The 21,488-nt window shown below is 43.5% G+C and overlaps 1 protein-coding gene and 1 long non-coding RNA gene across 4 annotated transcripts; one reads left to right on the top strand and one right to left on the bottom strand.

Moving 5' to 3' along the window:
• Positions 1-821: 821 nt before the first annotated feature.
• On the bottom strand, positions 822-16,177 carry LOC130116583 (uncharacterized). Its single transcript, XR_008810587.1, has 4 exons — positions 16,134-16,177; positions 9,103-9,228; positions 2,478-2,539; positions 822-1,011 (listed from the first exon to the last, which is right to left on the bottom strand). It is a non-coding gene; the product is annotated as an uncharacterized LOC130116583 (long non-coding RNA).
• Positions 14,775-20,888, top strand: irf1b (interferon regulatory factor 1b). Of its 3 annotated transcripts, none has more exons than XM_056284528.1 (10): positions 14,775-14,921; positions 15,648-15,740; positions 15,918-16,017; positions 16,153-16,323; positions 16,473-16,510; positions 17,041-17,167; positions 17,508-17,624; positions 17,942-17,967; positions 18,160-18,241; positions 19,710-20,887. In XM_056284528.1, the coding sequence occupies exons 2-10, from the start codon at positions 15,654-15,656 to the stop codon at positions 19,826-19,828; spliced, it is 867 nt and encodes a 288-aa protein (XP_056140503.1). In that variant the 5' UTR covers positions 14,775-14,921; positions 15,648-15,653; the 3' UTR covers positions 19,829-20,887. The 3 variants fall into 3 exon arrangements, with proteins under 3 accessions (XP_056140503.1, XP_056140504.1, XP_056140506.1); XM_056284529.1 differs by having other exon boundaries at positions 18,160-18,266; positions 19,710-19,791; XM_056284531.1 differs by lacking the exons at positions 17,942-17,967; positions 18,160-18,241 and having other exon boundaries at positions 19,710-20,888.
• Positions 20,889-21,488: the final 600 nt, after the last annotated feature.

Here is a 21,488-nt window from a genome sequence, read left to right as displayed (position 1 = left end):
GGCGAGCGACGGGACTACCGACAGCTGCTTTGAGGTTGGGGATGTGGAAGTGGAAGCTGACCACTTGCCTCACGAATATGTTGCCCAGCCAATACAGCCGTATCCCTTCGAGCCAAAAGGGGGCGTCTCCGTTTTTATAGCGTCCCGCTACGGCCACGCCCTTTATGCTAATGTAATTTGTGACGCGGCAAGTTACCACATTTTCACCACTGGAAATCAGTTACTTGGCTGCCGATACCTCTCGTCTGGCCATAAACGTGATTTTATGGCTACCATTTGTCTCATCGATCATATATCCACGCCCCTTACATCGATTAACAACAGGAAAAGTCGGATTTTGATACAACGATCTCTTTAATGCAAGACTTAAACAAATGTTCCCACCAAATAATGTGTCATGTTAACAGAGTTCTGGGTTCAAAACAGTTGCTTTTTAATTTGCCACAATGGGATTCTTAATTTCAAACGGATTGCTTGTGTTTTATAGCGCTTTTCTAGCTGCAACAGCAACTCCAAGTGCTTTACAATTTATTAATGCTTCACATTAACCCACGCACGCACGCACACACACATGCACGCGCGCGCACACACACCATAATTGATGGTCACTTGGGATCGAGTATGACTGTCCTCTGTCTGGGTCCCTCTGGCTCCTCAGGTGGGTGTAGAGGCTGACCCTGGAGCTGCATAATTGGAGGACGCCTGCGCGTTATAGCTTTTTGGAGGGGCTGATGCGCCTGCAGCCACCACACGGTCCTTGGCAGGCGGTGGCCAGAGTCCAATGGCATGGAGAACCAAGATGATTGGGGACCACCCTCTGTTGCAGCCTTCATCCACCTTCACTGCTGTTGTGACCTGAAGACATCTTCCACCAGTTCCGCTGTTAAGGTCTTTGTTGGATCACACTTCGTCGTCTGGAACCTCCCCCTTGACCTATCCGCTTTGGGTGAACCTACCAGGAGCCAAGCTCCAGATGGTATCGCTCTCGGGATCATTGGTACATGCAAGCTTCTCCACCACAGCAAGGTGGTGACCCAGAAGAAGAACACACACACACACACACACACACACACACACACACACACACACACACACACACACACACACCAACGGTGATGTCAACCTTGCACGGTAACAACCAGCTCATTGGGAGAAGTTAGGTTAGGTGTCTTGCTTAGGTACACCTCGACATTTTTGCAAGAAGGAGCTAAGGATCGAACCGGCAACCCTCTAGTTACCAGATAACCTGGTCTACCTCCTGGGCTACTGCATTTCCCAACAGCCAGGAAGGCGGGGAGACCAGGTATTATAAAGAACAAGTGTCAACAGGTGGATAATCCATATCCGGTGAAATATAGGGAATGGTTGCTTCTCCGTAGAGGAAAAGCTGGATATTACATACAGATGAGATGACCCTGGTGGCCCACTTGACTGATATATGTGCACTGTTGGAATACCATCAATATGTATGTGACCTAGCTAGGACACTTCAGGAGAACTCCCTGGAGCTCAGCAACTCTAAGGCTAAGGAGTTGTGTTGTGGGGGCAAGTGGAAACCTGCCTCACCCCACCCTCTCTTTGAGCCCCTCAGACTGGAAGGGCAGCTGGTAGAGCAGGTGGAGCCTTTTAAATAGCGTGGGACAGCAACATGTCCCCATCCTTCTCTCAACACACTGACTTGGTGCACAGGAAAGCCCGACAGTGCCTGCACCTGCTGAGGGAACTCAGCGGTTTTAATGTCTGCAAAGTCATTTCAACTCTAGTCTATAAGTCACTCATTAACTCTGTTCTCACCTTCAATATCTCATCAGGCCAGTAAGATAATGGGTTCAATCCATCCCTCACTGTTGTTCACTTGGTCAGTTTGTAAGAAAGCCACTTTCATTACACAGGACCCCTGTCACCCCCCCCCCACCAACTCTTCCAGTTACTCCCACTAGGCAAAGAAAGAAAGAAAAACACCAACAAAAAGTCTTTCATTCCCTCAGCCATAACAACCCTAACAACCCTACATAAACCAAAATAAGCACTTCATAAATCTCACCAAGCTCTAAATAACTTTTTGCTTTTCTCCACTGCCATTTGTCAGTTTTTTTTTCAATTTGTTATCTGTTTTGTCATTATTTATTGTGCTGTCTGATGTATATGTGAAAGAATGATTTCTGTTATGTGAAACAGAAGATAAAGCTTGGGTCTCGAGGTTGTAATGTTGAATTCCTGTGGGCTCTTGGCTCTGCAGATGCTCCGGTCTTTTGTTATTGTAACATTTAATCTGAGGTCAGTTGTTTTAAACAGAATTATTATATCAACATTGTTATTACTTTTCTTACCCTTGACACGCCGTATCGTCACTTGTGTTCATACGGCATGTGGCATGACTAAATACGACCTTGAATAGATAAACGGCTTTGGGGACAGAGAAGTTATTGAGTAAAGAAAAACGGGAGGCCTCTTAAGACATGTCTGCATGCACTCACGGAAAATTGCAAGATCCCTCGACATCCGCTGGTGTTGTTCTGCAGGAAACAAGCTCGAGCATCTGGGAAAGACAAGAAAAAGAAAAAAACAAACAACCCAACAAACAAAAATGTACAGTGCTGTTCAACACAAAAGCCGTAGACAACAGCACAGTAAGTTGATGTAATAGCATGGCCATTTCTTGCCTGCAGCAACACTTGTAAACTTGCACCCTGGAGCAGGAAGACGAGCTGAAGGTATGCATTGTTCTTACCTCTATTCCACATCCTCGAAGGCTTATCATCCAGTATCTTTTAATAAGCATTTTTTACAGCACCGGCAATAAAAGTTCCTCGCCCACATTAACTCGGTGACATACACTACCGTTCAAAAGTTTGGGATCACATTGAAATGTCCATATTTTTGAAGGAAAAGCACTGTACTTTTCAATGAAGATAACTTTAAACTAGTCTTAACTTTAAAGAAATACACTCTATACATTGCTAATGTGGTAAATGACTATTCTAGCAGCAAATGTCTGGTTTTTGGTGCAATATCTACATAGGTGTATAGAGGCCCATTTCAAGCAACTATCACTCCAGTGTTCTAATGGTACAATGTGTTTGCTCATTGGCTCAGAAGGCTAATTGATGATTAGAAAACCCTTGTGCAATCATGTTCACACATCTGAAAACAGTTTAGCTCGTTACAGAAGCTACAAAACTGACCTTCCTTTGAGCAGATTGAGTTTCTGGAGCATCACATTTGTGGGGTCAATTAAACGCTCAAAATGGCCAGAAAAAGAGAACTTTCATCTGAAACTCGACAGTCTATTCTTGTTCTTAGAAATGAAGGCTATTCCATGCGAGAAATTGCTAAGAAATTGAAGATTTCCTACACCGGTGTGTACTACTCCCTTCAGAGGACAGCACAAACAGGCTCTAACCAGAGTAGAAAAAGAAGTGGGAGGCCGCGTTGCACAACTGAGCAAGAAGATAAGTACATTAGAGTCTCTAGTTTGAGAAACAGACGCCTCACAGGTCCCCAACTGGCATCTTCATTAAATAGTACCCGCAAAACACCAGTGTCAACATCTACAGTGAAGAGGCGGCTGCGGGATTCTGGGCTTCAGGGCAGAGTGGCAAAGAAAAAGCCATATCTGAGACTGACCAATAAAAGAAAAAGATTAAGATGGGCAAAAGAACACAGACATTGGACAGAGGAAGACTGGAAAAAAGTGTTGTGGACGGATGAATCCAAGTTTGAGGTGTTTGGATCACAAAGAAGAACGTTTGTGAGACGCAGAACAAATCAAAAGATGCTGGAAGAATGCCTGACGCCATCTGTTAAGCATGGTGGAGGTAATGTAATGGTCTGGGGTTGCTTTGGTGCTGGTAAGGTGGGAGATTTGTACAGGGTAAAAGGGATTCCGAATAAGGAAGGCTATCACTCCATTTTGCAACGCCATGCCATACCCAGTGGACAGCGCTTGATTGGAGCCAATTTCATCCTACAACAGGACAATGACCCTAAACACACCTCCAAATTGTGCAAGAACTATTTAGAGCAGAAGCAGGCAGCTGGTATTCTATCGGTAATGGAGTGGCCAGCGCAGTCACCAGATCTGAACCCCATTGAGCTGTTGTGGGAGCAGCTTGACCGTATGGTACGCAAGAAGTGCCCATCCAACCAATCCAACTTGTGGGAGCTGCTTCTGGAAGCGTGGGGTGCAATTTCTCCAGATTACCTCAACAAATTAACAGCTAGAATGCCAAAGGTCTGCAATGCTGTAATTGCTGTAAATGGAGGATTCTTTGACGAAAGCAAAGTTTGATGTAAAAAAAATCTTATTTCAAATACAAATCATTATTTCTAACCTTGTCAATGTCTTGACTCTATTTTCTATTCATTTCACAACATATGGTGGTGAATAAGTGTGACTTTTCATGGAAAACACAAAATTGTTTGGGTGATCCCAAACTTTTGAACGGTAGTGTATGTCTGAGTCAAGTCAGCTTGACGCAATCACCATTTATTCAGTACTGAAACTGATTACTGAACTCAGCTTTGCCCCAGACGCTGCGCCAATCAGACACAGTTCTTTTAAAGAAAAAAACAACATGAATACAGACTGCGAGTTTAACACTCCCAGTCAACACCTCCTGAACTCTAATCCCAATATGTAATTTACTTTGCTGGAAAAAATGTAACTTCACTCTGTATCCTGGAATTTCATTTAGTTTGCTTTTATTGCTGACATGTCACATTGTGAGTCTTTTCAGGTTTTATTCCACACAATGTTCGTTCGCACGTACAAATTTATTCTTACACATCCATGGATTTTTTTTTTTTAGCTCTCAAGATTGTCTGACAGTCAGCAGCAAAGCCTGATGGTTATTCGTAATTCTTTCCCCCCAACATGTATTGTCTAACTCTTGCAACGAGCAATCACCCTGGCTACCAAACACATCACTGTTAGCATCCATCCATCCATCCATCCATCCATCCATCCATCCATCCATCCATCCATCCATTATCCAAGCCACTTGTCCCAACCGGGGGTCACGGGATGCTGGAGCCTAACCCAGCAGTCATTGGGCGGCAGGTGGGGAGACACCCTCTACAGGCCGCCAGTCCAACCCAGGGCCGACACGCAAACACATTCACACCTAGGGACAATTTAGTATGGCCAATTCACGTGACCTACATGTCTTTGGACTGTGGGAGGAAACCGGAGCACCCGGAGGAAACCCACACAGACACGAGGAGAACAGGCAAACTCCACACAGAGGACGACCCGGGACGACCCCTAAGGTTGGACCACCCAGGGGCTCGAAGCCAGGACCTTCTTGCTGTGAGGCGACCGCGCTAACCACTACGCCACTGTGTCACCCAGGGTTAGCATATACGTAGGTGTCTAAATTCAGGTGTTACCCAGGTTCTACACTGACCTCTGAGACAAACTTCAGGGCTAAAAAAATCCCATGGGTGTCTAAGAACAAATTTGTACATACATATGATTGATGAATAAGACCCATTGTTTGGTAATCCAGTGGTTTTCAAACAGGGGCTTAGGCAGGTTGCAGGATGTCAAAATAAACACATTTTGTCTGGCGACAGAGAAAAAATGAATGCAACTACATTACTTCAACAAGACTCCTTACAGGATCTCTACACATCCACACAGACTAGGTTAGATTTAGTCCTGAGCAGGGAGAGCATAGCAGGTAAAATAGGGGAAATAGAATACAAAGTCAGCATACTCAGTTATCACTTGGTGCTAGGTTTTAGCTTAGGCCAAATTATAGAGAGGGGGGGTTGTGTCTGAATGGTGAATTCCTGAGAGATGAGAAATATAAGGAGAGAGTGCAGGCAGGGTGGAGTAGGTGGAGAAGAATGTCAGGAGTGATTTGCAACAGAAGGGTACCAGCAAGAGTTAAAGGGAAGGTTTACAAGATGGTTGTGAGACCAGCTATGTTATATGGTTTGGAGACAGTGGCACTGATGAAAAGACAGGAGGCGGAGCTGGAGGTGGCAGAGTTGAAGATGCTAAGATTTTCATTGGGAGTGATGAAGGACAGGATTGGGGACGAGTATATTAGAGGAACAGCTCAGGTTGGATGGTTTGGAGACAAAGCAAGAGAGGCAAGATTGAGATGTCTTGGACATGTGTGGAGGAGAGATGCTGGGTAAATTGGGAGAAGGATGCTGAATATGGAGCTGCCAGGGAAGAGGAAAAGAGGAGGGCCAAAGAGGAGGTTTATGGATGTGGTGAGGGAGGACATGCAGGTGGCTGGTGTGACAGAGGAAGATGCAGAGGACAGGAAGAAATGGAAATGGATGATCCGCTGTGGCAATCCCTAATGGGAGCGGCTGAAAGTAGTAGTAGTAGTAATAGTAGTAGTAGTAGTGAGATAGTGTATAGTCTATCACATCTCGACATCTAGACACAGCTAGACATGCTGGTCTTGTGAAAAAAACAAAACTAGATTCAAATCTATTTTAAGGCTAGTATATCACTGGACCGCCATAAACCTAGTACATGACTGTGTGTGAATGGTGTGATGTGAATCTCCACTGTGTGCACGTATAGTCTGTCCTCCTCCCAGGTCTCCATGGAAATGGTGGTCACCACCTGGACACTGCTTGGCATCCTCCTCATCACATTCTTTATATAGCTTATAAATCCACATAATTTTATTGCCCTGTTTCTCCTTCTACTGTCTGGCCTCAGAACGCTAACACAACCTCTGTTGCATTGGTATCACCAGTTAACCAGAAACACGTTTTTTTCCCCATTTTCCTTGACCTTAGCTATTGTATGTCTCTCAACTGATCTGCTAATTTAATTGTAAATTACATTGAAACCGCTCTCTGTTGCTCTCAGTGGGATGCTGAAGCAAAATGTCAGAGGAAGTGGTGTGGTTGCAAATTCCGACGGGCAGGTTGCCACGTGAATTATTACTTTGCAACTGTTAAGTTTGTATACCAGAGTCGGTGTCTGTGTATTTTTGTTTCTCTGTGGCATGTCTTACCGGTAAGCTCCTCCTGCCAGAAAGGTGGCAGAGGATAGAGGTCAAAGATGGAAAAGGGAAGGATGAATCTTGAAAATCAAGAGAATGAATCAACGCGCAGCAACAAATTGGTTACAATGGCGTTCAAAAAGTCAAGCAACTAAACTCTCTAGGCCAACTCGTCACCATGTTCAATTGATGATTAGAAGTTTGGTCTTTCCTGCTGAATGTGATCAAACGTTTTTGTTTCGCAATCACAAATTCACAGTGCCATCCATTCATCCATTATCCAAGTCACTTATCCCAATCGGGGTCACGGGATGCTGGAGTCTATCCCAGCAGTCATCGGGCGGCAGGCAGGGAGACACCCTGAGCAACACAGCGCCGACACATTCACACCTAGGGACAATTTAGTATGGTCGATTCACCTCGCCTACATGTCTTTGGACTGTGGGAGGAAACCAGAGCACCCAGAGGAAACCCAGGCAGACATGGGGAGAACATGCAAACTCCACACAGAGGACGACCTGGGATGACCCCCAACGTTGGACAATCCCAGGGTTCAAACCCAGGACCTTCTTGCTGTGAGGCGACTGCGCTAACCACTGCGCCACCATGCCGCAAATTCACAGTGCTGTTACCTAATTTAATGTACTGTGTACAGTTCTTGTTGCAGTGTTGCAGCAACAGCCATTCACCCTCTGCCATCCAAACACATTGAATGTGTGGACCAGTGCATAATTGTACCCAGTTGTGTGAAGCACTACTGTTGTAGTCCCCAAATAGTTAAGTGTGATGTTGACAAAAACGAGGCTAAGGCAAAATTCGAAGCACCCACATTTGCTCCTACAGAGTGAAAGTCAAGGTGTGATCAAGAGACATGCAACCACCATCACCAGGGTTCAGCTTTACCTCGCTTTTTTGATCCCATCAGGGTAACCCCTCATCACCACCTTTGCTCATTTAACTCTCCCTCCACGTTTCCATCCCTCATTACATTCTCTCCACATCCTTACTTCCTCTTGCTCATCCCTCCCTCTATCCTCCACCTCTCTCCCGCTACTCTCCCTCCTTTGACGCCATGTGACCTGTAAGCAGAAGTAGTTATAGGCTAGTTGACGAGGGCTTCGACTTGATCCAGTGTCAGAGAGATGTCTTGTCCAGTGTCAGCAGATGGCCCAAGAGAGATTGGACGCACAAGCTGCTTGCCTCATCCCAAAGCCTCCAACTCCTGTTGCAGCCCTGTCACTGTGCTGGGTATGGAGGAAGTGGCCTATATATTCTGAATCACTCAAACCAGAATCATCACTTCATGCACTATGTACATATTCATGGTGTACAAGAATTGGCTTCTTTTTTTTTGTCCACAGGGAATATTACTAACTATTGTATATAAGCATATGCACAACAATTTCTCTTGGTAGCACTGGTGCATATCCAGTGAAGATGCCACAGGTACCCTAGCGTAGTACAATAGAACAACGCAAGATATACATTTCTCAGGCAAAGATGAAAACTGGGCTGCATATCCCGAGTAGTTGGGTTACATGGTTTGTGAAAGTAGTCTAGTTTTTAATAGCTATATGACACACACTGTTATGGGTTAACTTTTGTTACTAGCATTCATGCAAAAGATGAGCTATGATTCTAAAGACATATTCAGACAGTTTGAACTGGGATGAACAATCAGTAATTGATATGTACAATTTATGTAGGCCGACACGACGGGTTCACATCCCAAATAAATTTGAGTTACAGCTATTTCAATACCAATCCATTACAATAATTATACACAGGCAAAGGTAGGGCCCAAGTAGGACCTGGGCCTCAGCCCTTTTGTCCTGTCAGTCCTAAAGTGCCCTTCTGATTTCTGGGGTCCACAATCTCCCAGGACCTAAGGTGGGCATCCAACATAGACACAATCATCAAAAAGGCCCAGCAGAGGATGTACTTTCTCAGCCATCTCAGGAAGTTCAACCTGCCTCAGGAACTGCTGATTCAGTTCTACACTGCAATAATCCAGTCTGTCCTATGCACGTCCATCACTGTCTGGTTTGGTTCGGCCACCAAACAGGACAGGGACAGACTACAAAGGACAGTTAGGTTTGCAGAGAAAATCACTGGTACCAACCTGCCCTCCAATCAGGACTTATACACCTCCAGACTCAGGAAACGGGCAGGCAACATCACTGCAGACCCATCACACCCTGGTCTCAACCTGTTCCAACTCCTCTCCTCTGGTAGGCGCTACAGAGCACTGTATCCCAAAACAACCAGATATAAAAACAGTTTATTTTCATTGGCTGTCATTTCAAATGAACACTTAACACTGTCAAATAAATCTGACCATTTGTATATATATATATATATATATATATATATATATATATATATATATATATATCTGACCGTACTGTATACTACGTATACTGGTATGCTCGGTCATGTCCATCTACCTCAGGCATGTATGCAAGTAGCCTGCTAACATCTATTTCAGCATCTCTGATACTATATTCTCTGCACCACTGCACTTTATCACCTCTTATTTCGTCTGTATATAATCAATCCTTGTGTATATATCCGAAGATTGTTGTGTTGTGGTGTTGCTATTGTATCAAAGAAGGTTGAATCAGTTCATCCGGGATACGTTTATTGACAGATATGTTTCATTACACATCTAAGTGACCTCTTCAGTTTAAACTGACTGCAGGTATCTCCACCCCTTATAAACAATACAGCGGCATAATGACCAAAACCCATGACCAGTTTCATATGCAAATATGGGTGTGACCATTAACTAGAGTTTCAGTGGTCATGTGTACTATTCACAGAGGATTTGGGAATAGTTGCAGTCACAGCATTGTAAAATGAAAGATGTACTCTTAGCCCCCCCCCCCCCCGGTTCAGGGATGGTCGCTCCCTCTTCACACAGATGGCCTCTTTGACTCCCCATTCAAACTTAACAGTACGCTGTTAAGTGTCAGGACGATTGCCGTGACTTGTACATCGGGGAAACTAAACAGATGCTGGCCAAGAGGATGGCACAACACAGGAGAGCTAACGTGTCAGGCCAGGACTCCGCGGTCTACACCCATCTACAGGCCAGTGGCCACTCTTTCAAGGATGAGGATGTGCACATTCTTGATAGGGAGGAACGCTGGTTTGAATGGGAAGTCAAAGAGGCCATCTATGTGAAGAGGGAACGACCATCCCTGAATGAGGGGGGCTAAGAGTACACCTGTCACCATTTTACAATGCTGTGATTGCAACTATTCCCAAATCCTCTGTGAATAGTACACATGGCCATTGAAACTCTAGCTAATGGTTGCACCCATATTTTCATATGAAACTGGTTGTTGGTTTCGGTAGTATGCAACTGTGTCGTTTATAAGGGTGGGGACACCTGCAGTCACTGAAGATGTCACTTACTTGAGTGATGAAACGTATCTGTCAATAAACATTGTGTCCAGATGAGCTGATTCAAACTTCTTACCTGGATTATCGAGCATGCATCAAGACGTTATTCTATGTTAAGCACACTGAGAGAGCCACGAATCCATTGTCAAATCCCATGTTGTGCAAACCTACATGGCCAATAAACATGATTCTGAATGGAATTTGGAAATCCATACTTTTGTCCGGGGAAAAAAAAACAACGCTTCCAGCATTTAATTACAGACTGTTTGATTGGACAAAATATAGGCACAAATGTGTCAAATCCGCCTCAAAATTACAAGCCCCGATTGTAAAACAAGCCTGCTGTGCTCCACACTTGGTGCCCCGTAGCTGGCAACACTCACCTTTGCAGCAGGTTTTCATGATGAAAAGTTGTGTTATTAAATATTAAGAGACTATAGAATGGATGCATAAGAAAGAAGGCCACTTTAGTTTGTCATTGTACCATAGCAAGCAAGTTTATTTATATAGCACATTTCGTTCACAGCGCAATCCGGTGAGCTTTACACAAACAAAATCAGAAAAGGAACGACCATATAAAATATAATTAAAAGAGAGTAAATAAAAACAAATAGGAACAATCATATATGAAAATATAATTAAGCGTACAAAGTAAATAAACTGTACTTTTAAATAGTAATTAAAAAAAGTAATATAATTAAAAGACATGCACTATAAAAAGAAAATACAAAGTACAAAAAAAGAATAAAAACAGAATAATAACGTAAAATTTTGCCAGATCATTATGCGGATTGACAAGACCGCCATCGGTGTTGGGCCCTCACAGGGTACCGATGGAAACTGTCGATTCCGCTGTGGCGACCCCTGGGAAACAGGGAACAAGCCGAAAGAAGAAGAAGAATAACGTGCTCAATCATAGGCACAAGAAAAAAAAAGAAATGTTTTTAACCTAGATTTAAAATTGCTTTATTTGGGGCACATCTAAGATTTTCTGGTAGTTTGCTCCAGCACTAACTGACCTGAGTCCGTGGATCTTAGAGGCCTACCCGGTTTACACTCTTCAAGCATGTCAGTGATGTGGTCGGGGCCTACACCATTCAGTGATTTGTAGACAAGTAGCAGCACTTTAAAATCTACTCTGTGACTAACTGGAAGCCAGTGTAGAGATTTCAGGACTGGAGTAATGTGCTGTGTTCTCTTGGTCCTGGTTAGAGCTCGAGCAGCAGCATTCTGAGTAAGCTGCAGCTGTTTAATGGTCTTTTTGGGAAGACCAGTCAAGAGACCGTTACCGTAATCAATCCTACTGGAAATAAACACATGGGATGTGCTTCGCTTCTCTTACAACGAATTGTATTCTTACAATGAAATGTGTTCTCTGCATGTAACCCATCCTATTGTACTGGCGCAGTGGGCAGCTGCAGCGCCCGGGGACCAACTCCAGTTCTTCTTTCCATTGCCTTGCTCAGGGGCACAGACAGGAGTATTAACCCTGACATGCATGTCTTTTTGCTGGTGGGAGGAAACCGGAGCACCCGGAGGAAACCCACGCAGACACGGGGAGAACATGCAAACTCTGCACAGAAGGGACCTGGGACGGCCTGGGGTTTGAACCCAGGGCCTTCTTGCTGTGAGGCAACAGCACTAACCCCTGAGCCACCGTGCCACCCAAAATGTCAAAAAAGCAAAAACAAAAAACTCAAAAACCAAAAAATGGCCGTGCTCCTTCACTGTTAAGCTAGCTGCGGTTGTGTTAGCTATTAGGCTAGTCAAACATGCCCCATGTATGCCAAAACAATACATGGCAATTCTGGTTTTACTGCTTGTTTTCACTGGGAATAGTGAATTGTGATGTTTCATCATTACTTTTTTACTCTCCCATCAAGTACAATGGCCAGCCTGCCCCATGCGGTTAGCACTGCTTCAATTTGTACATCGCTTGTTATTGTTTGGCTTGTGTAATCTCTGTGTATCCTTTAAATCTTTATTTATATCTTTTTCTTTTCTTTCATTGTAAAGCACTTTGTGACATTGTGAAAGGTGCTCTATAAATAAACTTTACTTTGCTTAACATCCAGTAGCCATGTGGCAACAATATCCTCGTCACCACTTGCTGCTCACAGCGTTTAGTTTTGAGGATTTGTTTCACAAATTCAATATGTCAACTGCTATGTGTGTGTGTGCGTGTGTGTGTGCGTCTATACGTGTGTGTGCTTGTGTTGGCGTTTGTGTGTGTGTGTGTCTATGCGTGTGTGTGTTTGTGTTGGCGTGTGTGCGTTTGTGTGTGTGTCTATGCGTGTGTGCGTTTGTGTGTGTGTGTCTATCCGTGTGTGTGTGTTTGTGTTGGTGTGTGTGCGTTTGTGTGTGTCTATGCGTGTGTGTTTGTGTTGGCGTGTGTGCGTTTGTGTCTATGCGTGTGTGTTTGTGTTGGCGTGTGTGCGTTTGTGTGTGTCTATGCGTGTGCGTTTGTGTGTGTGTGTCTATGCATGTGTGTGTGTGTGTATGCGTGTGTGTTGGCGTGTGTGTTTGCGTTTGTGTGTGTGTCTATGCGTGTGTGTGTTTGTGTTGTCGTGTGCGTGTGTTGTCGTGTGTTGGCGTGTGTGTGTGTGCGCGCGCATGTGTGTGTGCACATCTTTGACTGTGTGTCAATCTCTCGTAATTACGGCAACTTTGACTTTCATGTGATCAAATGTATATATGTTACTTTGTAGCGGCTTAATGATCAATTGTTTCTAGTGGCGGCAGTAAAAACTCTCAGTATACTGCAAAAGGACACAGCAGCTCCTGCACACAAAACAGCTAAATAATAAAACCCGCATGAGAACATAACACTTTTATTTAAGCTGTAATGTGAGCGGCTGTGGCTTGGTGTGCCCATGTCCTTAAACACTCATATCCCGTCTAAACGTCCTCCTGCCGTAAGTTTTTTTTTTTTGCCTGCCAATTAGCACTCAATCTGTTTTGTTTTTTTTCGTATTACGAAATACGCCGTAATTTGCTGTTCGTGTGTGGTTGGAGCAATATTCCCCTTCAAATCCAGAGACCCGCCGAGTTGGGAAATCCCACCGATAAACTTGCTGAAAACTCCGCCGGAAAACTCCCTGTTATTCCTGTAGTGCCCCCCCCCCTACACGCACACACGCACACGGATACGCGCGCGCGCACTCAGACACTTATGGACACATGCTGCACACACACACCCGCACACGCACGCACACACACACCCACGCCCCGCCCCCCCCGTCTCAGCGGGGGAGTTGTTTGCCAAGCTCCGGGAGTTTCTGCAACATAGTAAATTATGCAGAGGGATTTTCTTATCGCCATTGTTTGATTAACCCACCCATGCATCGAGTTAGATAGTTTGACCCTGAATTAAAATGCTGCCAAAAAGAAACCCGAAATTCAAATGCAGAAAAAAACAAACACAAAACATGTTTATCCTTTTAATTCATACGTACGGATGTGTATTTACACAATAGTCCCGTACGGATGTGTATTTACACAATAGTCCCGTTTCTCAGAAACGTGAAATGTGTGTGAAAATGGGAAGAGTTGAAGTTGGACGTTTTTTTTTTCTAAACAGGCTCTAATGCATGGACGCTTCCTCAGTAGCCGCTCTGTAAAGTGTAGGACTCCCCCCTTCGGTCCTTCAAATTACTACACCATTTCTTGTAAACGGCCGAGTTCTTATTTGTGCGGATGTTTATACTAAAGCGATAGTCTCATGTACTCTGGTCATGACCCCCCCCCTCCAATAATCTTATTTTGGCTTTTCGAGAAAAAAAATGTGCAATCGATCAAGCATGCTTTTTCCAGCTCATTTTCCCCCCAGCAAGACACAGTTATGTATGAAGATGTATATTAATATATATATATATATGTGCACATTATAGATATGCATATTATAGATATGTACATTTTATATAATATGCATATATTCTATATAATATGCGTATCCTTAACGAAACAAGGCTTTTTAACCATGTGCCATGTTTGAAGGTTGTTGAAGAATATTAGTCATCGTATCAATCCATACAAATGGTAAACCCCAGTAGAAAAAAAAAGCAAACTGGCATTTCATGAAAACTTCTGTAAAGAGTTTAACGTGTAATGTTCGGTGTTTCAGCTTTTAGTGCACAATTCGCCATTGCAAGAAGCAGAGAAGTGCACGATGTGCGGGTATGGGGATGATTTCCTATATGTAATAACACGTCTGTGGCGCAAGATGCAGCGAGCGGCGGTGGTGCGGCGATGCCCTCATGATTCTCCAGCAGCAGCAGACTCTCCGCCTGATTTCTCGGAAATCACACCATTAGCGCTACGAGCTGTTGGTGACGTATTGCGCATGTGCGGTGCGCTCCGAACGCGACCTGCCGGGGAACCCCCACCTAAGGTCCTTAAAACCGATCCGCGCTCTCAAGCATCTGTCAGATGTGCTAACGAACAAACCGCTGCACTGGACAAACGTCACCAATCGGGATAACTACAACTTTTTATTGCAAACCTCAGGAAACGAGACACTCAGAAGTTGCAACTGTAAGTGATTTTTTTAAGCACACATCTGACGATGCAACGAGCGATTTGTTTGTTAGTTGTTCTTGTTTTGTTTGTTTTTTTTGGAAGGTTTTATTGTGGCCGGCACTTTTCTGACACAGGGATAAAGTAACAAAACAAAACAAAAAAGCCATTGAGTTGTTGCTGTACGTTTTGCGCGTTTGGGTTTGCGCACGGGAGCTCTGCGCGCTGCGAAGCGACGTGCGTGCGAGACACACGCCGCGGAAGGAGTCGGGCTGGGAAAGGCTCGCAAGAGAACTTCAGCGACGTGCGTCGCGTAACGTGGTGCTGCCCGCGACAGAAATAACTGTCGTAGGATCGGCAGTGCTGTTCGCAGTGTGGCCGTACACAACGTTTCGACTTACATTACGTTCGCGTGAGGACTGTTGCATTTGCTATTTATGTATTTATTTATGTATTTATTTATGTATTTATTATTTCTAACCGAATAGCACAGTCACAGTCGCTATCTTGTATGGACATGGCAGAGAGGAAAACTGCAGCTCCTCTCACGCCCACTTTTACTGTCCTGTAATTTGACCCTGATCTCAGATAAACACGTCGTTACCCACTTGCAACTTCCTCTTGCCTGTCCGTGCAGCGGTGCATCTAAACAGAGAGCAAGCGCAACGTTTCCTGCTCGCAAATCTACCCCACACAGTCTGAAAGGTCTCACAACTATTTCGTTCTGTTTTGGGGACTATATAGGCAAGCATGCCAGTGGCAAGGATGAGGATGAGACCGTGGCTGGAGATGATGATCGACTCCAACACCATCTCCGGTCTGACGTGGGTAAATAAGGTAAGAGGCAGACTTCATGGGCAGTTCCGCCATTTCCCCTTTGCCTTCACCACATTCAGGGGATCGATCTGCGGTTCAGAAGTCACAGCTGTTGCTACTGATGATTTCACACTTGTTCCACGGTTATGCAGCCTTTGTTCTGAGAAACTTTGCCTCTCTGGTTACTGTATCGTCCAGGACGAGAAGATGTTCTGCATTCCCTGGAAGCATGCTGCGCGGCACGGCTGGGAGGTGGAAAAAGACGCCTGCCTCTTCAAAAAGTGGGCCATCCACACAGGTGAGCAAGCTTGTAGGCCTTTAAGATGGGCACGCACATATGCAATTGTACATGCAAATATTAATAATAAAAAGACCTGAATGAATTCGGCACCTGAGTTTAAAAGTATTTCTCACCATTCTCTTCTTTGCGCAGGAAAATTCCAAGAGGGGAAGACCAGTGCTGACCCGAAGACGTGGAAAGCCAACTTTCGCTGTGCAATGAACTCACTGCCTGACATTGAGGAGGTGAAAAACAAGAGCATCAACAAAGGTCAAGAGGCGGTGCGTGTCTACAGGATGCTGCCTGTCACCTCAAAGCATAAAGGTGAGAAAATCATCAGGAAGTAAGCATGCAGCATATTAAACACACTGATACACGTTGTCATTGATATATTGTCAAATGATGAAAGTCATTTAAGACTGCTTCCGACCTGCCAGATAGTATAACATGCTGTTTCCCATCTCTCTGCGCAGATAAAAGAAGCAAAGCAGAGGCCAAGCAAAGGAGAAAGGTAAATAAACATTTTTACGCCATTTCATTAAATTGGGTACTAACTATAAAGGCATACAAACTCTGCACATGCGTCTGGAAACCTTTGTTAGTTGTATAAGCAGTCATATAGGGGTGTAGTCAAACAAAAATCACATCCACATTGACCCAAATGGGCTACAGTAACTACACAATCAAGTCAATGGCACCTTATTTACCAAATGTAAAGGAATTTCTTTGTGGCGGCTTCATTGCAGAGATGTATTGGCAACTTGCAACCTACTGCTTTGGGTCAGAAGGTGTCACTTGCAGTGTGCCACTAAAAGACATTGCAATGCATATAATAGGCAGTAGAAAATACATACTACCCACTACTCATACACTCAGTATCCCACTACAAGGGTATAGGACATGGTAATACATCAGGTATATGGGATTCCTCACTGGCTACTCTTGTTGACTGTTGTTAGCTTTTTGTTTATTTTAAGATTCTCCCGCTTCCTAGTTCCCCCAAATGTTTATTGTGTCTTCTTTACCTGTTTCTGCCGACAGAGCTCAAGTGTCAAGTCAGAGGACATGTACGACACTGATTCCCAGTCTCCCGCAAGTGCTCACTCATCTCTCAACAGTGAGATATCGTCTACACAGGAAAACACAGTCGACAGTACAGAGAACCAAGGTAAGAAAGCCTTTTGGTTGTCAAGCAGCATTCCTTTAGGTCAACCAACTCATGCAAACTCACAAAACTACGAGGTAGAGAACTCTGCAACATCGACTGTTCGACATATACTAATTTTGAACGTCATCCTCATTAAAAATAGCAACCCGCAACTGTCAGGTAGAGGGGGAAAAAAAAGCACTCAGCTTCTCCATGAGTATCAGAGGGCACATTTGGAAGTATTTGCCCCCCGTAGTGTAGGAATCCTGCAACAAAACAAAAAAGGGGGGGGATTCCCAAAAAATAAAGAGAGAGCAGGTACACCAAGCTCATAGCGTGCTGTTGTTTGTCTTCCTGGCAGACACTACACAGATGAGCCTGACTGATGTGCCAGAGTGGTCCCGCACGGTGGAGATTGGGCCCGACAGCACAGACAACCTTTACTCAAGATTTGAAGTTTCCCCGGAGCACTTCACAGGTGAGTCCCTTACATTAGCACACCTGTTAACAGATGCATATAAAACATGTGCAGGATATATTACAAACTAAACTATTTACAAAGTGTTCTTAGATAGTCATGGGATTTAGGGTTGGGTACTATACTCATTGAGATTCAAGAAAAAAAATGGCCACTTAAAGAGGGTCAGAGAGACTGAGAAGCAGTGAGACAAGTCAGAGTGAAGTGACCTTGATTCTTTTAGGATGTACCCCATTTTAAAAGCCATATTATTATCATATCACCATACTCACATCAGCTGCTCTCTCTCTCTCTCCTTTCTCATCTGGTTTTTCTAGAGTACAACACAGATGATATTTTGAAGGTAGGTTCTGCTTCACTCCACCTCTCTTACAAATATGTGCTTTTGTCATTGCTGGGAATCCCCTCACTGATTGGTTTTGCATAGCCAGTTTGTGATCTGACCCAAAATGTGAATATCGGCAGTTAATTAAAATAGCATGCGGAAAAGCTGCGCAAAACTGAACCAAAGCTCTCGCCATTGTTGCTCTTTCAGCTTTTACCAGATACAAATTGGATGGGATCATGTGAAGAATCTTATTCCAGTCCAGAGAGCAAATGGGGCGACACCTCCTCAGGTAAATTCTGCAGAATATAAATCAGGTGCGACTTGTAGTTCTCTGGTGGATGTTTATACGTGATTGGTCAGGTGGATAGATGAGGTTATTGGGGTGGGGAGGGGGTGGGGGTCAGTATGCTTTACAGTTGGTACAGTGGTTGCAATTAGTGGATTTGTCTTGTAAATGGTGACTGGACAAATAAAGCCAACTGCGGTGGTGCCAACCCACTGGTAGTTGCAGGTAACAGTGGTGGGCTTTGAATTCTTGTTTGTCACACTGTTGCGCTCAGTCTGGGTCAATCTAGACAGGAACACCAGCCAAAATCCCCAAACCTGAATGGATTTTATTATTATTGTTTCTATTATTATTGTTCATAAACACGGTGGCACTGACAAAAAGACAGGAGGTGGAGCTGGAGGTGGCAGAGTTGAAGATGCTAAGATTTTCGCTGGGAGTGACGAAGATGTACAGGATTAGGAATGAGTATATTACAGGGACTGTTCAGGTTGGACGGTTTGGAGACAAAGCAAGAGAGGCAAGATTGAGATGTCTTGGATATGTGTGGAGGAGAGATGCTGGGTATATTGGGAGAAAGATGCTGAATATGGAGCTGCCAGTTAAGAGGAAAAGAGGAAGGCCAAAGAGGAGTTTGATGGATATAGTGAGGGAAGACATGCAGGTGGCTGGTGTGACAGCGGAAGATGCAGAGGACAGGAAGAAATGGAAACAGAGGATCCGCTGTGGCGACCCCTAACAGGAGCAGCCAGAAGAAGAAGAAGAAGAAGAGGATTATTGTTAATAAGCAACAGGAGCATATGAGATCATGGGAACAGGCAACTGATTTTCAGGGTTCATTCAAGTCGAAACATTTGCTAGTCAAATTCACTGACCCAAACTTGAGGGTGAAGATCTAACACATCTGGCTTTTGATACCATTCGGGAAGGATTTGTTAAACAAATGTGAATAGCCATCTCTGACATCAAATAAACGCACAGGTTAAGCTAACAGGGATTTATAATACCAGACCTAACTTGTCATCTAGTTGTACAAACAGCATGCCTTAACTACTTTAAGACCACTGACTAAATAAAGACCTCAGTGTTGTAATAGTTCAAAATGAGCGTTAAGTATTCGAAGATTTTGTTACATGTTCAGTTTGGAAGACCTGAATCCTAATCTTGGTTTAATTATTCAGTATTTCAGATTATCTTAATAACATTGTACACATTTGCAACAGTAAAGTATAAAGAGTCCCGCCAGTAAAAAATACCATAATTTTGTCAGTCATAAGTTGCCACAAGTATTTAATCAAATTTATTATCAATTTTATTTTGCGCTATATATCACTTTAATAAACTGGGTCTCTTTTTCTCCAAAGCAAGTTGTCATGTTTAGGAATTAGAAATGTCATGTTTAGCGTCTGTTGGCATGCATGCCTTATACCGCTAACCTCACTTGTGCTCTTGTTTCTTTTTTTTCTGATAGATGTTTCAGAATATCGGATATACACAAACCTGGACCCTGAGATTCCCCTAGAGGAGTACAGCGCCTACAACACCTTTTTATCACAGATCTGGCCAGGACAAGACTCAGTTTGTATATAGACTCTAAACAGACCTCAAAAGCTCTCCCTGTTCACCATCTTTCCTTTCTCTGAGCCTCAATTCCTGGTTCTCATGGTGACGAACGCCCCAACCCCGGGCCACACCTCCCATCGCTGTGGCCCCAGAGTTCATCACACAATGACACGTTGGTGGTCCCTGTCAGGCTGTCTGAGGTCAGAGCTGCACTGTGGATGTCTGGACGCCCCCCCCCCCCCCCATCTTGTCCCTCCCTGTCTCAAGATGTGAAGAGAAGTTTCCAAGAGCAAAGCATTTGACCGGACTTTTTCCCATGGACATGACCTCTGTTTTCACTTGGCTAGGGCATTTTAGTGCTGTTTATTTTGGTTTTTGAAAATACATCAGAACAACAAAAAAAACCCATCTCTGCATTATCGTTAAGTCAAGGCATGTTCATTGTTGTGCTTCTCAAGCTATTTTTTTCCAGTGGTTTTAATACCATTACAAGAATACACATTTTCTTCTGTTATTATTCTCATTTGGACTTGAGCATATATCAAGTGTTGTCAGTGTTTCAGCCAGTAAATAATGTCTACTGTCAACTAATTATGATGAAACACAATTTTTCCGTTACATGCACATCTCGGTCATGCATCCATATATGATGATACAGAACAGCAAATGATCTAGAATAACATCTCCATACCCAGCAATCTTTCAACCCTTTGTCCAAGTTTCTGTAAAAAGTTGTATTATACATAACTGTTGGGTTTTTCTAAGAAAAGAAGAAAAAAAAATAAATTTTGCAAATAAAAAAAGTTTGTTTTTATGTTTTGACTTATTAAAAATGTATTACAAAACTGTTAGTTCTATTGTAGCATTCTTAAAGATGACAGTTCACAAGTAAAGAAGCAAGCAACGACCAGCCTAAAACACCTTTATAATGCAGGTCCAGAGACAGCTGCATTATTCTGGACTTTGTCCTCAAACTTGCACTTTAAAGTAGTTTAAAAAGGCTTTAAATGTTTCTTTTAATCCTGCAAAGGGACATCTTCTGCGACAAGTTTGAGTCCCCATAAGACAGCAGTTTTAAGAATCCAACAGCTTTGGCAATTTAAGCTATTTGAGCTTTTTCTAATAAAGCTTTTGGGAAAAAAAACATTATTGCATTATGTCTTACTGGTGTTTGTCTTACTCTCTTAACCACTTGCCAGTGAATGCAAGGGTATAGAATAGGGCTATCATTATCAACTGTCAACTTGCTCACAGATAATCCGGTGATTGACAAGGACCTTGCAAAAAGTCAATGACCTACATAATTTGGTGAAGCTGTCTGAGAAGTACAAGCAGCTAGCTGCTTTCACTGTGATACTAACACTCGTGTGACATAACACCTGACACAAGGATGTGATGCTGACACACATAGCCGTTTTCATCGATTACCATTTTTCCTCATTCAGGTTTGTGCAGTAAAAGCCCCTGCACGTACTTAGTTCAAATGTGGATATTGTGACAGGCTAGCTTTGATGTAATGTAATCTCATTAACTCCTCCGATGAAAAAAACAAAAACAAAACATGCATGTGAATGTCAAATGAAACTCTCAACCCTAAATACCTATTTTAATCAATTAATTATTAATTTATTAAGCTATTAGGTTTTCTTTATTAATCCTCTTGGGGAAATTTATTTACTGCAAATTA

This window comes from Lampris incognitus, chromosome 8 (assembly GCF_029633865.1).
Source record: "Lampris incognitus isolate fLamInc1 chromosome 8, fLamInc1.hap2, whole genome shotgun sequence".
NCBI lineage: Eukaryota > Metazoa > Chordata > Actinopteri > Lampriformes > Lampridae > Lampris > Lampris incognitus.
This window is presented reverse-complemented; position numbering and strand designations above follow the sequence as displayed.

Bases quoted from the DNA above. Each gene is read 5' to 3' on its own strand.
- irf1b (XM_056284528.1), top strand. From the start codon at position 15,654: ATGCCAGTGGCAAGGATGAGGATGAGACCGTGGCTGGAGATGATGATC. The intron at 16,324-16,472 runs GTGAGAAAATCA...CTCTCTGCGCAG, and splicing joins TGTCACCTCAAAGCATAAAG to ATAAAAGAAGCAAAGCAGAG. The intron at 17,625-17,941 runs GTGAGTCCCTTA...TGGTTTTTCTAG, and splicing joins TTCCCCGGAGCACTTCACAG to AGTACAACACAGATGATATT.